General features: G+C 39.9%; 1 protein-coding gene across 1 annotated transcript; it reads right to left on the reverse strand.

The window, feature by feature from the left end:
* Positions 1–455: 455 nt before the first annotated feature.
* Positions 456–16059, reverse strand: LOC117813987 (protogenin B-like). Its single transcript, XM_034685075.1, has 19 exons — positions 15862–16059; positions 14670–14969; positions 11603–11747; positions 11328–11461; positions 10939–11235; positions 10632–10791; positions 10283–10530; positions 9485–9649; positions 8913–9218; positions 7844–8029; positions 5914–6009; positions 5617–5803; positions 5324–5451; positions 5019–5189; positions 4668–4850; positions 3353–3476; positions 3125–3263; positions 2910–3008; positions 456–2812 (listed from the first exon to the last, which is right to left on the reverse strand). Exons 1-19 carry the CDS (start codon positions 15926–15928, stop codon positions 2396–2398), a joined length of 3552 nt encoding a protein of 1183 aa, XP_034540966.1. The 5' UTR covers positions 15929–16059; the 3' UTR covers positions 456–2395.
* Positions 16060–17679: the final 1620 nt, after the last annotated feature.

Here is a 17679-nt window from a genome sequence, read left to right on the forward strand (position 1 = left end):
TGACAAAACCCAGAAATGGTTGTGCTTTTCTATTTTTTTTATCCCTTCATAAATGACCTTATACTTATTTCACTGATCCATACTAAGTGAATGAGAAAACACAGCAGAGATACAGATTTTTCTTCATTGTAAAAAAAAGATTTTCATACTAAGTCTTTACTTACTGTATTTTTTTTTTACCACACATCAAGCATTGAGTTTTCTTTATGTAGAAAAATAACACACATGAACGGTTATGAATCTTATCTCAAGAAGCTGTCTTGAAAAATATCACTCTGGTCATTTGTAATAAAGGTATCATTGTTTTTCAGCTCTTACAGTTTCTCACAACTGTTCATGTAGCTTGAAACTGATGACAAAATGCACGGTTTCAATCATTTTTCATTATAGTTGTAATTTTGAGACACACCCACAAAAGCACACACACACAATAACAAAGACTGCAACAGGGAATGTATTTTTCAAGAACAATTTTATTTTCTAGTATTCGCGATCATCTTGAGAGTATCAAAAAAGTCTGTTGCAACATTTCAACACTTAAAATAATTCATTTTGTCGTTCTCTTTGGATTAAAGATGTATTTTGGTATTCAAAAGCAGAAATATCAGAAAACCATAACTTAAATAATAACAGTTAAGTCTAAACTCTAAATCTACATTTGGCACCTGAGTTAAGTCAGCAAATTCATCTGTGGCTTTCAAATGAACCCTTTATCATAACAATGCAGCACACAGACAAACTGAACTTGAAATCAGCCTCATAAATTTACTAAAATGTAACATTACAACTGGGAAATGTTTTTCTTCACGACACCATGCTAAGAAGACAATGTAACCTAAGTATCATTCAGGTGAAATCTTGTGGTGGTTAAAAGACAGCAGAGCAGTTTATGACATCTCAAGCTTTTAAAATATAGAAAATGCCCTTCTAGTAATTAAAACTTTTTGAAATCATATCACATTTAAATGCAAATAATGTCAATGAAAACCAAAGAAAATCACTAAATAACAGAGACTTCAAGGTTTCTTTGGTTAGGATTATTTGTATTACAAAGATATAAAAATTGATTATGTTGCTCTTCACACATTGGGTTTCCATTTTGATAGTCAGAATCCTTCATTGTCACACCTGGACAGGAAACATAGGGGAGAGAGAAAGAGAATTCCTCCCCATACAGCAGTACTTGTGAACTGTAACAGATGATTCTCTGCACAAAGAATACAAATCATCATCCGTCACTGGCAGGACACACCAGATCTTTGGTCTTGTGTCAATAATTTCCACCTCATGGCACCAAGGATCAGCAGAATAAAAAGCTGTACCCATCTGAGGAAGCAGACAACTCTTTGGATAATAGCATCGGCATCACCGCTGCGTTTAGCAATGGTCTAAAAGGCAAATGGAACACAGGTCGGGCAGACTTGTGCTAAAGCTTTCGCCAGAATAAAGCATCAGGAAAATTTACAGAATAAAGCATCAAACCACCATTCTAAAAGGAAATTTACATCATTGGTAAGAACAATATTTTGGCAAGTGCAACCTCAATATACACCCATTATATTTTTGGTTGCCTTAGAATATCTTTGTTTTATCAAAACTCTTTGGGTTCAACATCTCCCATCTTTGGATCCCATATCCTCTAGTATACAAAGCCCTTTTTGATATTAAGGCCAAGTTAAAGCTTTGAGTTCAATGCACTGAAAATGCCAAACCATATTTTGTGATAAAGCTCAAATAGTTTGACAATATCTAATGCACTTGTTTTTTTTCCACAACATACATCATTCAAAGACAACGTGAAACAAAAGCTCTTTCAACCGTGAAAACAAAAGCTCTTTCAACCGTGAAAACAAAAGCTTGGAGAGCTTCAAATATGAAGACTTTAGGATGATAAAGCCCCAACAAAGGTAAATAAGACAGACGTGGCAATGAACATTTTTCACCTTGTCCCCTGAGTCTGAGATAATACTGCACCGTATATGGTGAAAAGGAGGTAGTAATGTATGTACAATAACAGAACATGGAGGTAGATAAATCAGTCAAACGGGCTCAAATACGCCCTCTGTTCCAAAGTAATTAAATATAATGAAAATGTATCACCGTACATTTTGGACATTCTTTTTAACATTCATCATGGGTGAGCTTTGGTTTAGGACAGACAATGCCAAACACAGACAAAAGGTAGAAAGTTGTAAAAAATGGAAATAAAATGTTATAACAAACATTCATACAAAATCCTGAGGTAGATCCGAAGCAAAGCACATTCCCTCCTTTGCAGCAGCTGACTTCCTGATCCCATGTGCCTCAGGAAATAACTGAGGGGCTCAACTCAGGAAGCAAACGAGGTGGAAGTGGCTAAGCTCCGGCTGCTGGAGACAGATCAGGCCTGGTGATGTCAGGAGCCGACTGCTTGGGAAGTGTTTGAGGCAGGATGGGAGCCTTCAGAGGTGTAGCAGTGCTGAGGAGCATCCGGGGTGGAGGAGTGATGGAGGGGATGGCTCGGCATCTCCTCATTTTCCACCTGAAAAGAATGCTTCAGCTCAGGGGTAGCAACGACACCATCTGATCCGAAGGATTCAGGTCTAGAGCTTCGACTGGTGGAAGGGTTGCTCAACTCGTCGTTGCTCTCTTCGTTGGAGTAGTGTCCAGAGTCTCCCGTCTCCTGGCTGCCCTCGCTGCTTTGAGAGCTCTCTGCATGGAAAGGTCCGAAGATGATCTCCTGGGACGAAGGTGGCAGGGGTGCGGCTCCTAAAGGCTCCTGGTATCTCAGAACTGTTTTTCCAGCCTCATATAAGCTGGCTCTGCTCTCGAGCTAAAGAGAAAAAAACAAAACATAGAGTTTAAGTTTAAAGTAAAGAAACCTGACAGAAAGGGCAGATGAATGAGCAGAATAATGTTTCATCACTTACATCACTTTCATCTGGATTCTTGATCTCCCTCTGGAAGAGCAGCCATGTCTTGTTTTGATTGACTGGACTGGCACTATTTATGAACATGCTGGACCCCCCCTGGAACAAATGAGATATATTTATGAGAAATTTAGATCTGAACAAGTGCTCTTGTAAACTTAAAAAAATGAAACTATTAAAAGTCTGAATTTAGCTTAGTGTTTTGTTTGTCTCACCTTAGAATCAAATAGGTGTTGACGCATCATAGGTATAAGGGCCTCAAGGTTGTCGGCATGGTGTTCATTTAGTGGGGACAAACCACCACGCGGATCTTCAGTACCTCCGACTGCAATGACTTTGTGGCCCGAGGATTTTCTGGTGGTCAGACAAAGATACATGTTAACAAAATTGAGAAATAAATATATTTATTTCGGTGTCTTTATTCCAAATGAGTGAAGCAGTACCTTGGTTTTCCCTTACTGATGAGGATCAAGGCACACATAACAATACAGGCCAAGGCGATGCTCACACCAACAATGATCCCCGTCATAGACTTCTGGTCGATGTGGTAAAGACCATCGGATAATACTGGAAGATAAACAGCACAGAGTTTAATATCAGACATGTTTACATACTTCAAACAATCAGAGGAAGTTAGGAAACAGAGGAATGATAACTCCGAAGTCTAAAAATAAAGCCCTATAGTCCTAAAATAAAAATGACAGGACTATGACTAATGCTGAAAAAATAAATCAAAAACTTCAGCATATAAAAAACAAAACTTTTAATCCAACTTGAAAATGAACAAAAGCCTAATTAAAACTGTTCTTTATGATGCACTGGAAAAAATGCCCCTCCAAAAACAAGAAAAAAAAACACATTTCAAGGTACTTTACCTTGAAATAAGCAAAAAAATCTGCCAATAGAACAAGTGAAAATTTGCTTGGTAAGCATTCTTAAAATAAGACGTAATATTTAGAAAACTATGATCTTAAAATTAGCAGGGAAAACTTATTTTAAGCAATATTTTACCAGTATTTTAAAGCTTTGCGTCTCAGAATAAGACATGAATGATAACAACTAGTATTTTTTCACTCAAAAAAATATTTTTGCACTAATATATTTCAGGTTAACTTCTTCATTTGAGATATATTATATCGGCACTTCTCTGGGTCTAAGACCATCTTGTACTTGAAATAAGATTACAAAGTTTAATTTGAGTATTTTGAGATATAATGTCTTCACGGAGTTAGCTGGATATACTAATATTCAGTCATGTTGTTTTTTAGGATAAGCCAGCTATGCTCAAAAGTAGGTGTTTCATTGTGTGCATGTAGATTGAGGATGTATATTTTTTTATCTGATTTAGAAGAAACAGTGTCTTAAAACTGTAACCCACCCTTAGAAAAAACAACATTTCTTTCTTTCTTTCTTTTATCAATGGAGCCATTTTCTGATAGATTTTCTAATAAAATACATTTACTTAAATCAAGTAAAGTTTTTGTCTTAAATCAAGATAATCAGTCTTCTACAAATAAGATCTCAGCTTGAAAAATGTATGAAATGTAAAATAAACCTTGTTTCTTCTAAATTACAACTCAAAACAAGATCATTTCAAGATTGTTTGACTTTACAAGATATTTAAGATGTATAGTCTTAAAACAAGTCCCTCTATCTTGCTCAAATGTTACTTGTTAAATAAATGTATCTTAAATCAAGTGGGACTAAAAATGAGACAATTTCACTTGGTAAGATTTTGAGTTTTTGCAGTGTGCTTACCTGTGGGGTCTGGGAATCTGTCAGAGTGCCTGGGGTTCTTGCTGCGATGGGTGTTCCCACGCTTTAGAACCAGCTCTACAATGTTAGAGAAAGGCCCGTCTCCAACCTGGTTGGAAGCAGAAATCTTTACCAAGTACATGTTCCCTGGCTCCAACTTCTCCAGCAGGGCCATGGTGTGAGTTCCTGTAAAAGGAGCAGAAACATGCACAGCAAGGATTAGAAATGCTACAAACTGATACAGGCACACTTAATGTTGCATTATTCTACACAGTATGCATCTTTTTTCTTTCACATCTTATCAGCAACCGAGGCTAAGACTTAACAGATAACATTATCCAGTGTGCTACTCACCCTCCCTCTGCAGTATTTGCCAGTGTCCAGATATCCAGGCCTTCTGGGAAGCGTACAGGATGGTGTAGTGTGTAACAACCACATTGGCCTCTGTTGGCTCCCTCCACGACACCAGAGCAGTGTCATCCTCAATCAGAGTTATTCTTACCCCTGCAGGTGGCTGGCTAGGTGCTGTACACAGAGAAACCACATTCATAATAAACAACTTGCAAATGTTGTCTGAGAAATCTGCACATTTTTGAGTCTGCATACAAGAGCAGCATGGTCATAATAAAATGCTGTCATGGTAGTGACCAATGTATTACCTGCTGGCAGGGTCCGATGGTAAAGAACAGAGCTCCAGGGACTTGACATCTGGTCCACATGGAGACGAACAACAAACTCATAGCGAGTGTTTGGAAACAATTTTTCAACCGCTACACTCTGTTTGGTTCTGTGGACAAAGAGCATTTTAAATTATTGTCAAGATTCCTAAATTCTTATACAGACAAGTAATGAGAAAAAAGGGACCATATCAACAAGTAATTTTCAAACTTGCAGTGTCATTTCATTTATTTCTTTGTGAACTGGGCTAAATGTGTTCTTGTTTTCTTCTTACACTTGTATGTAGCGTATGGCAGAGGCATTGTGGGTTCCCACAGGTGTACAGCGGACTGTATAGCTAACAGTCTTTCCAGAAGGGAATGCAGGACGGCTCCAGCGTAGAGTAACTGTAGATGAACTGTTTCCCATGACAGTCACATGATCTGGTGGTGGAGGAGAGGCTGTAGGCTGGTCTCTAGCCGCTGAAGGATGAAAACACAATGCATGTTTTCAGCACATTTGCAATTTCAGAAAAGGTGGTCAAACATTTCACATATAGTTATTTTGAAACAAACAACAGAGAAATACTTACAAACACATCCTGGTGTACTGACTGTTTGGTCTGTCTGATAGCCATCTCCAGCTTGACTGACAGCCAGGATCTTTACATGGTACTTCCTCCTTGGGTCTGGAATTAAAAAAATAATCCAATTACAACCATTTCTGTTGCACTTAAGCTGAAAGTCAGTCAAACTGACATCACAAAAATGTTCTTGTTCCACAGCAAATTCATCTTGCAACATAAAAACATCTTCATCAGTGAAATACCAAAGTGATGCTTATCAAAAAGAACAGCATGCATTTCTTCATAAAGGCAGACACATTGATGGTTGACTGCAGGAGGCAGAAGTTATTAAGTCAAAACTGTTCATTCCTCATTTTGAACAATGCATAGTCTTCTGAGTCACCCCAAACCTCTCATTTATCAAGTGTTGTCATGTGTAAGGAGCATGAGAAAGAGCCCCAAGGAAGGCCCAGTAAATAAGGTGACACAATCAATAAGCACCACATAAATTACCACACAATTGTAGTTAGCTTCCCTTTTAGAAAGCCCATAGAGATTTCTGATCCTTGAAGCTCTATTGTGGGCTTTAAAACACTAAAAAGACCAGTTTCAAAATGTAAGTTTAACAACAGAGGTGGGATTTGGTAAGCTAGTTTGTATTGTAATCTTAAGTAGAGGGTTATTATGGGACTTAAAGGTTGTGTCAAGATGAATCTATGAGTTTTGATGATATGGAACTCAAGTTTTAAAACACTAAATGAATCTTTGTCTTTTAGTTGAATAGCTAAAATTGCTCTAGCTCCTCAATCAAGACATTTTGATATTTTTGTGTTCATCCAATGTGAAACATCAGCCAATGGGTATTGACCAGTGAAGGGGATGTGTCCAGCTCTGTTGTGGGGGCAGGGCCCCGGGGTTGCGTTCAGCTGCTGGGATCCTAGGCCCATGGGACTGGGGGGAGTTGGCTGGGGTCACCAGGTCAGGCCAAGATAGAACACAAGGAATCTGGGCCCAGGACTGAGGGATAGGAGCTGGGCCCCTTTTGTTCCCTCTTTCACGCTCTTTCTGCTGCCCTTGTGAATTACCCTTAAACTTGGAGCAACACAGAAAAAAACATGGCTCCTAAACAGAAGATGTGTTGAGATAAATAATAGAATGGACTGTGGACTCGGTGCCAAACCTATAAAGAACCAAGCTGTAAGGTGTGATATTTTAACAGGTTACTATAATAAAAATGTGCTGATGTGAAACTATTAACAACTATCAATCAATTTCTCTCCATTTTTATCAGCATATTTTGGGGCATGATGTGTGGGAGCCACATTGTGCTTTAAGGTTCACATAACATAAAATTGTATTAACAGATGTATATGTTGTTAACAGATTCAATATGATGCTTTGGGTTATTTACACGGACAGCAGCACAGTTGACTAATGGGGGCAGGGACGTAAACAAGAACTGCTGTCTCACGGCTAGAGGTCAGTGGTTCAGTCCTTCTCTGGCCAGTCTCAGGGGTTTTTGTTTGTGTGCTGCAGTGTCCAGCAAAAGGGGGGTAGTGGCCAGGGTCTTAAAGGGCAGGTCTGGCCCTGAACACAACACAATGGCCAGGGGTAATTATGCAAGCTGCGGGATGGGAAACGATGGTGGGAGGGACATCTGGACCCTGACCTCTAACCTTGGGAGCCTGATCTCACACAATACCAAAGCCAGACTGGAGAGGGCCGGTGTTTAGGCAAGAGGGGTCAGCACATATTGATCAGGACAGAGGGTGGAAATGCAAATTCAGAGTCCAACTGCCCCCTATATTAAATTGGGGACACCCATCGGTCACTCTCTCTTGTTTCAACACAAATTCACAGGTGTAGATAGCAGATGACATTGCCACATTGTTTCTCTGCTCCTCTATCCCATCATCCAACAAAAAGGTAACTGTGAGAGTTAAAGTGTATTACTCACCAAGGCCACTTATGGTGTGGGTATAGGTCTGAGCTTGCAGCTGAATGATGGGCTGCTCTGGTTGTCCCTCTTCATGGTAACACAGCCGGTAACCCTGGACAGCCACAGATTCTTGGGGGCTTTGCCAGCGTGCCACAATGGAGGTGCAGTTCAGGGGCTCAAGTTGTAGAATAGGGGCTGAAGGCACTACAGAGCAGAAACAGAAGATATGTAACACACATTTTCAAAACAAAGCTGAGCTTAAGTAAGTTTGACCTATAAACAAAAACAACAACAATGAAATCATCCTGGGTATAGATTCAAGATTTGTGAAGGGATGAGAAAGTATCACAGGGTTTGACAGAAATGTCAATTCAAATTGAGAATTTGGAGGATGACTGATATTCATGCTCTATTTTTGAAGAAACACACACACAATTTTTGTTTGTTTTGTAAGTATTGAACTTCTAGACCTTGCCCTCAAATAAAAGAAGTATAACTCTGTAAGCTGTGCTGGTCTCCATCACCAAAATCTAGACTTTTAAAACAAAAATGTAGTTTTGGTGAACAAACAGCCTCCCCCCAACACGCCATGCCATGAAAAGGGGCTATTCTTTCCTCCACATAGATGCCTGAGGCCCTCTCTTTATGACCCGTGACTGAGGCCACTCTAACATCACTGACAGGGAAGGGCAAAGGTTCCTGGGTAACCAACACAAAGACTGTGGGACAATGCTATGAGAGCAAACTTTAGTCATAAGCTGGCTACTCTGCTCGAACTTAAGTGATCATCGTGGTACTCTACAAGCACCAAAGCTGAAATGTTATGAAAGTTAAAGCACTGCTATTTAGATGTTCTGCACCATGTAATCACTCAATGGCATGAACCTGTTCTTTGCATCTTACGCTACTAAATATGTCTGTTTGGTCCTAAAAATGCATTCAATCATGTAAGAACACTAAGTCAGTTTTAATGCATGATGAAGTGTATAAAAGCAATCCAGGCAACTATTTCATTTGATAACATGCAGTGTTTATCATCAGCTCCTAAAACTTTGGAACATTTCCTTTTCAGCCTTCAGCATTTTACCTTTGCTACTGGAGGTCTTAGAGGTTCGATGCGAGGTCCATGCAGAAGGCTCACACCAGCCCACACGGGTGGCTGCAGCCATCCGCAGCAGGTAGATGGTGTCAGGCTGCAGGCCCTCGAGCAGATATTCAGTGCTGTTCTGAGGTAACTCCAGAGAGGTAACGGTACTGTCTGCAGCAGTGCGATAGGAGAGTCTATATGCAGACACTCGGCCACGGCTCAACTTGGCAGGCAGCTGCTGCCAGTTCACCTGAATATCTGTGGAGCTGTGGCTGGTCAGACTTAGCTCTGGGGTACGCAAAGGCACTGCAGATAGACAGAGATAAAACACATTTAGTTGACTCTGATGTGGTGATGGTTTCTTCACAATAAAAACCTTCTGCCAAGAAGTAGAACTGTCTTATTTCTATTTTTGATTACATTTTCTTCAATGGAATATACAACAGCATTCCCATTCTCCTTATATCCATTCAATATGTGCTCTTAATGCACACCTCTTGCATGCATTTAAGCTTTATTGCCAGAGTGATTTATTGCAAGGAATGTTGGGAGTCTCAATGCTCTGTGCTTACCATCCTCAAGGGTATGTTGACTGACTTGGTCTGACATACGACTGGCTCCCATTGGCATATAAGCCACAATGTAAAAGCTGTAGTTCCGAGCTGACTCAAGGTCGTCAATGATATAACTTGTTGTGTCGTTTCCAATAACAACTTGGTATTCTTCGTTGTTGAGACCTGAAAAATCGACAGACAATAATGCACTGCGGGTTAGTGAGTGGGTCAGAGGGAGAGGACACATCTATGAAAGGTTGTCAATCCAGTATTATGTAAACAGTGTTATGAAAGGCTTACTGCTCAGCTCTGAATGCAACTTGTCTTTTCTATAACACAAGGTCACATAGCTTCTTCCAGTCTGCCTAAAGAAAATCTGCTTAAAACATCAACAAAATGTGTTTACAGGAGCTGCACACTACACTAAATGATGTTACTGAGCTGTCCATTTAATAGTTAAATCAGAGTATTTCCTTACAATGTTGGTTTGCAAGACTGAGGCCTTAAAAAAAAGATACCGTGTCCCTTTAACTACTAGCAGTGAGAGCTGCAGAGCGGACAATGGCTAGCTAAGCCTGTTGTTATTTCAGTGAAGTTGCCATTCAGAGTCCTCCTTGACCTTTGCTCTGTGCAGCAACAACAGATGGCCTTCACCAGGGAAAGTTGTTCACATGTGAGAGAGCCGAGATAGCTTATTGTGGTTGACTGTCATCTTGTATCTTCTCCCACCTCCACTAACTCAGCTGATTTGTAAAAAAACAAAAACAAAATGGAAAACCTGAACCAGAACTTGACAGCTCTTCCTCCTTCTCTCACCTTCAGCTTTCATGTAATGGATGGAGTAGGCAATGACTTTGTCTGCATTGTAGAGAGGTCTCTCCCAGGCTAGTAAAATCGCAGAGCTTGAGATGGTCTCAGCATGGATATTTCTTGGTGCACTGGGCCTGTCCTCAGACATGACAACAATGAGGCGTGCCAAAGATAGCACAGAACCTTGTTCACTCTCTGCTATGCACTGATAGATGGCATCATCCTCTGGGATTATCTGGGTGATCACCAATTTACTGAGAAACAATAAAGAACATATTTCAAATTAGTTTAACAAGCAGTTTTATACAGTATTTCGTTACGTTTGATTGTGACCATTACTCCTGTTGGGCGTTACCTGTTGTACAACTTAATCCTCCCATTCAAGTGAACCTCTGCTCCATTCTTCAGCCAGCTGATGCGAGGGGTAGGCACTCCTTCTGCTTGGCACATGAATCGGGCAGTGCCTGCTCTTGGACGAGTCTGGCTCTCAGGCCTCTCGACAATGGATGGTGGCACTAAAAGTAGAGGTTAAACAGAAAAGTAATAAAGACACTTTGTTGCTCACTACTATTTAGACAAATAACACTGATAGAGTTGAATCTTGGACCTAACACTCACAAACATACTCTCTGAATATGAAGCTACTGATGAATTTACTGTACCAAGAACTGTGATGTTAGCTGCAGCAATAGTGAAGTTGCGGGTTCCAGGAGTAGTGGCCCTGCAGAGGTAGATTCCACTGTGCTTGGAGCTGACATCAGTAATAACAAGGTTCCCATTGCCCAGCACTTTGGCGTTATACACATCGATGGGTTTACTGTCAGCTCTGCTCCAAGAGATGATGGGCCAAGGATTTCCAGTGGCCACACATTCCAGCACTACAGTTTGGTGAAGAGAAACTGTGACATTCTGAGGTCCAGCAATGATCCTGGGCCTTTGACGCGGTTTTGGGCCAACACCTTAAAAAGAAAATGTTGAGAAGAAACATTCAGCTTGCTCTTTATGACATGATGATGAAACACCTAAAATCCAGTCATTGCAGTCTCTGTACCTTGGTTGACTGTCAGCTTGGCCTCTCTACTCTTCAGACGGCTACCAATGTTAGTTGCGACACATCGATACTGTCCAGCATCTTCCAGTTGAACATTGTGGATCTGAAGAACTCCATTGGGCAGAACTGTAATTCTGTGAACATGTAGAAGCAAGTTAGGGTCCAACTAGACTGGAACTTTTTTTGGAGTTGCTATTACATCATACATATGTGTTGAACACAAACGGCGACTATTAAATGGTGTCAAAAATGTCTCGAGGTGTGTCTGCGGCTACCTGTCAGTCTGTATGGGTAATGTGCTTTGGTTGAGCTCCCAGGTGATGGTAGCTGGAGGGCTGGAGGTGGCTGCACAGGAGAATCGTGCCACTGAGCCCTCAGTGACCACCATAGGCACAGGGTGCAACACAAACTCTGAGATACCTGTGGAGAAAGTAAGTTATATTGAAATATGAGCAAAACAATAAACCTTGTTAACTTCTGAAATGAATGGATGTTTCTTTTAGTGGTGGGCTCATTCTACAATTACTGTTTTGAACTCCTGCTAAATATAGCACTTTCTTCCCCCTTTGGTTAAAAATAATTAAATGCATGCAAAGCTCTGATTTTGACATATGTTAACTGATGGTATAAAAGGAATTGATCTCTGTGAAGCACAATGATCTTGCTTTTGTGCAGATGAGTAATCAGGTCCCATACTGACCAGCTGGTCCAATCAATGGATCAATTGAAGAATGACATTGAATGATGCATTGTTATAGATGAAAAACAAATCAATACACTTAGCATAAGGAAGAATCACAAGCAGACACCAGGAATCAGGAATAATCTCATATAGGAAAAATATGGCATTTTGTAAATCTCACTTTTACATATTTTACAGCTGATTATAAAACTCTGCTCAACCCTGTTTTGTAGACACTAAGTGTGAATATACTTGTTCCAATATGCCAAAAAAAATTCTGCTGAGTCATACTCGGCTTTTGTATTTAAAAATGTCTTCCAATAAACACCACAAGTAAGCAACTCCCAATCTGCATTCGTCTTATATGACCAATGACCTTCATTCATTAAGGTGATAACTCTCTCCCTTCCCCCTCACTCACAGGAAGGAAGTCAATATCATGTTAAAGAAAATCAATACCCTGTTGTTCCACTGAAACATCAAATTTAAATCCTGAGCCCAGGGAGACCCAAACTAAAGAGCAATCCTTTCATTTAAGAGTGAATCCCATCAATATTACACAACTAAACATGTGGCCCTTCTTATGTGAAGTGCATTATAGGATTTTAACCAGGACAAGGAAAAAACATCTGCTGTTTCTTTCTGAATTGTTCTTTGAAAATGGCAGTAAATTAAGGTGTAGGTGTAGAGTAGGATCCCTGGCAAAAAAAATCATCACATGTATTTATGACGCCTATCATCATCAAGCCTGGAATGATCCACCTATTCTGTCAATGGATAACATGGCTGACTGGTGAGCATCATTAGCCTCCAGCACCAAGTAAGAAGTTAAAAACATGACGTTGTTTACTCTCCACAGAGAGATAACAGTCTTCACTCTGTCTGGAATCAGTGATGTAGATGATGGGTGTGGCCTGCACAGACTGATCCACTGACATGGTCACCTCTGTCGTAAAGAACAAATCAATGTCTAGGTCAAACAGCACAAAGGTTCACCTTAAGAGGTCAAAGTTTGCCTCAGCCCCCTGTCCATTCAATTTGAGCCCAAACTGGGAGCCTGATCGAAGTCTGTTGACCATTAGTGTGAAAAACCAGAATATTGTGATTCCTGGGGTTTTGTTTTATGTTAAAATACCTTTTAAATCATGAATACAAAAGCAGATACTTTCTGTATCTGTTTAAAAATAAAAACTGTAAGAAATATCTGAGACACCTGACACCCTGAACCTAGCTGTGCTACTGACACTGTTGATGTTGTCCTAGAACTATAAGGGAAAAACACTTCCTGAATGTCAACATGTTTTGCAAGGTTCACCACTGCTCACTGATATATCAGGTTTGTTCGTTCACATGACCTGGCCTGGCCTTTCTTTAACAAAAGGGCTCTGCTTGACAGGGCAACAGAGGGACGGATCCAGTGAAAGGGATTGTGGGCTGGGGGAGAGAACAGCAGGGCAGCTCAGCCAGAGCCGGCCGGTGACATCACAAAAGCCTTTCCCTGCTGACCCCTGACCCCCAGGACCTCTGGACAGAAGGGGGAACACAGAGGAGGCCCAACCTCCACTCTGCCTACAGCTGACCGAAAACCTTTAACCCTTTCACTGACAAAGGCTGGACCTCAGACCAAACTTGACTTTTGAGGGGTTTTGTGAAGTAATCTTATGGATAACTGTTATTTTCATTATCCTTTAAAAGTTTGACAACAACTGCAACAGGATTATCACAGCAGATTAGGTGTATCTATAATATTTTTTTACCTATTAACATTCCTAAATGTATAATGTCTTCTTTTGCAACAGTTGTAATTCTTCATGGTTTGTGCTGTTGGGCATTTGACCAGAACTTTTTTACCCTCAAAGTCAGTGTCAGAGTCCAAATCACTATATTTCAGAAGGCCCAGCTAGTTTCCATGACACCACTCATGGGATATCCCTTCTAAGACCAGTGAAAAGTGTCCATGGTAGACCAGGCCCATTGAATAGACACAGCTGCTCTGTCCGGTGATATGTGGACAAACAAATGCCCTGAAAACATAGCCTTTTCTTCTGGGGCGGTCAGGGTTACTCCAAACAAAGGCTAAAAGCCAAATGGCCTTTCAGAGATTCCTCTGTGTAGCAGACCATTCAGCAATTACACAGAGCCACAGTCTGCACCTATAATGCAATGCCACTACTTTTCAAAGAGTTAGAGGACTTATTTGTAACTACTTGCCAATATACTTTGATTACTTTCACAAGTTTAAAAGCAGTACCATTTGCTAAAAGGGGAAAAGCTATACTTAGAACTCAGTGTTGCCTAATGAGAGTATTTATGAGCTTTTAGATGGACTCTCCATGTACCTTTAACTGTCTCTTAAAATGATCCAATAACTGGACTGACAGCTCTAAACTCAAGCATAGCCAACAACTTGAACAACTACCAATAACATGGAAACCCAGACTTAAGAAGTTGTTCCTTAGTAAAGAAAAGAAGAGAGGGGAGGGGTACATCTGCTTCTCATCTCCAGGTTAACAACCCATGAACTTGCCATTCTGATACGTGCATGTTGACACAACAGAGGTATCCCCAACAAGCTTAACCTATCCTCATGTTGTTCAAAACAGCTCAGAACGTTCCTATTAATCACAGAGATTTACTTTCACTCTGAGCTTCATACTCACTTGCGATAGTCAGACGTGATCTTTGGCTTAGGATAGCTCCATATTTGTTTTGGGAGAGGCACTGGTAGAATCCCTCATCTGATTCCTCCTTGGTATGCTTTATCTTTGGTATGTGCAAGGAGCCGTTTGGCAGAAACTGGATGTGCTCACTTTCTGCCAACCGAACTCCATTCTTTAGCCACTTGATGGTGACTGGAGGCTGCCCATGAGCCTGACAGTCTAAGACAGCAGAGTCCTTTGGTAGTGCAGTAACATCACTGGGCTCTGTGATGAAGGACAACTCGCTGAAACATAAAACACCTGGAGGGAAAGAAAGATGACATGAGTTAAGACTTGGTTTCTTTATAGTGCATGACTACAGCTACACAACAATGACTATATTAGCTTGACAGGCAATATCATGTACAAGTGGAATATTATGTAAAAACTATGCTTGAATAACAGCAAATTCAGAATGATGGTGTTAACTAACATTAATTTCATACCATAATAGAAACACTTCATGCCCTGACACATTATAAAGCAATTGAACAGCTGTACAATTACCACCCCTTGTTATGTAGGTCTACTGTGCTATCCTGCTATGAAATTGCTATTTATCTTTATGAAACAATGTAGGTGTTCTCATATTTGGTGACACAAGCAAAGTCGGAAACTGAACTAATAGCAGAAATAATACAATATAACTCAACTCAACTTTATCTATATAGCACCTTTCATACATCAAAACATGCAGCCCAAAGTGCTTCACAGAATAACAGCAATGGTCAAATTATAAAAGGCATGATTATAAATAAAATGCTTAAAAATAAAATAAAATCAGTACAGTAAAATTAATAAAATAAGTAATAGTGGAAAGAAAAGTTAAAAAATAAGGTAGTTAACAAGATCAGATGAATGCAAGAAATAAATAGATAAATAAATAATTAATAAGATGAATATGTGTTAAAGCAATTCTTCAGATAATAATAATTTAAAATAATAATAATTACAAATAATAATAAATAATAAAATAAGTCTGGTATGTGTTTTTATCTCTTTCTAGATCAGGTATAAAACACAATGAGGCAAGTATAATATACTCAGTTCGTCCACGTTAATCAGTGGTCAGTACGCCCGGACCGCAAATCAGGTCAGCAAACTCATTAACAACGAAACCATGAGTAGAAAATCTTAAAAACAAGACACTTACCATATAAAGGAAGGAACAAAACAAAAAGTAACCAGTGCTGGTGGGTTTTCATCTTCACTTTCGCCATTTATCCGGACTGTTGTGTCATTTTCCCCCTCCGCAGACCGCCGCTCTCCTGCGTGCTGTCCTGTATATCCCCAAACTCACTTATGCCGGTGGTCGAGCACCGACTGCTGAACTGGGGAGCCGGGGATCCTCTCACGCATGCGCAAACAACACAAGCTGGAGGCGTGTGTCTCACTGACGTATGGGGACCCCGGCGGCCCTCAGAGGGAACTGCCACAAATAAGGAACTAAACAGTGCTACAAGTATTGTCAGTCATTTCACCTACAGGAGAATTTAATGACTAGATATAGTAAACCAGAGATTTATGAGGAAAGAGTAAGCTCTACACAGAACCTAAGTCTGTAGTTACAATACAATGCAGACTGTGACCAAGAACCAGTGTAAAGATCTCTTGAGAAAATGATCACCTGTATATGGGTTGCTTTATAGTTTAGTTTTTAGTCTTAGTTTATTTATTATTCATTGTGTCATGCACCGAAAAAGGTGCGCAGCCCATATGGACTTACAAGACACTACAAAAAACAGAACAAAGTAGGAGCAACAACATAAGAAGAAAAAGAAGAGAGCAGTTACAATACTGCACATGTGACCTAAATTAAAAAGTACAGTGGTACACTTCAGACATTTGACAGTGACAACAACTAATCAGACATAAAGTGTGCTCCTACGCTGCTGAACAGCATTTAACACAAACTGAGCAAACTGGAACACTTTGTGTGTAAACAGGTACTGAAGTCTATCTTCATCAGACATGCAAAACAAATCAGGACAGTTTTCTGATATTTTGTTGAACAGGAAGCTCCTGAGATCATGATATGATGGACAGTAAAGGAACACTTTCTCTCCTCCTCTGGAACAGAGTGGAAGCAACCTGTTTCTAATGCCAGAGGAAGGATACCACATCTCAGCTGAGCACATACATACCTCTGAGCTCTGGTTAGGTTAAGGGTGACATAAAGCTCTGGCTGATACATTCGTTTGTGTGGATTAAATAGCTTGTAGTTCTTTAAATTACACTTTCATTTAACTGAAGTTCCTTCCTAAAATGGTCTTTGTTTGAGCTTTTCCACTGTAATGTCCTATTTCCTTCAATGTATTTTGTTTGTGTAGCATGTCAGTGTTAACTGGTCTTATAGAGCTGTTGTTGTTTGGGTTATTTGTTCTACTGTAGTACTAAAACAAATACATTTTACTGTACAGTTCTCCTGTTTTTCTTTAAAAGTATATTGGGATCTCAGTGAAAATCTAAATGAGACTATCTTATGTTAAAAAGTTTACTAGCTTCAGGTTTTTATGACACAGTCAAGAGTTGCTCATAATCTTCCCTGATCCATATATTTCAGTTTTGCACATCTATTATCTATAGTACTATCACTCTGTTCACCATTATCTCTTTTCTGACAATAAAAACAAACACCACAAGGCTGCAAGTTCATCAAGTTCAGTGTCCACTTTTTCATGAAACATGGACACTGAACTTGATGAACATATACACAATTTATGTTTATATTATGAGTTCTGATCTGGTCTTAAGAACACATCCCTATTAATTTCCAACCAACAAAGTGACCAGTTATCAACCTCTAACTTCCAATATACAAACTGAGCCCAATGACACATCCTTTTTTGTGCATCAGATATCTAAGACAACAAAATAAGATAAACACTGAATTATCAGTAACCACTGGTAATAAGGTCACAATGAACAGCATCTGTTTCTACCACAGAACCTGGTAATTATGAGGAGATAT

Source organism: Notolabrus celidotus, chromosome 6 (genome assembly GCF_009762535.1).
Source record: "Notolabrus celidotus isolate fNotCel1 chromosome 6, fNotCel1.pri, whole genome shotgun sequence".
NCBI lineage: Eukaryota > Metazoa > Chordata > Actinopteri > Labriformes > Labridae > Notolabrus > Notolabrus celidotus.

Coding starts and splice junctions, on each gene's coding strand:
- LOC117813987 (XM_034685075.1), bottom strand. CDS start 15,928: ATGGCGAAAGTGAAGATGAAAACCCACCAGCACTGGTTACTTTTTGTT. Junction 10,792..10,938: donor AGCTAACATCACAGTTCTTG/GTACAGTAAATT, acceptor CTCTACTTTTAG/TGCCACCATCCATTGTCGAG. Junction 5,190..5,323: donor CCATCGGACCCTGCCAGCAG/GTAATACATTGG, acceptor CTCTGTGTACAG/CACCTAGCCAGCCACCTGCA.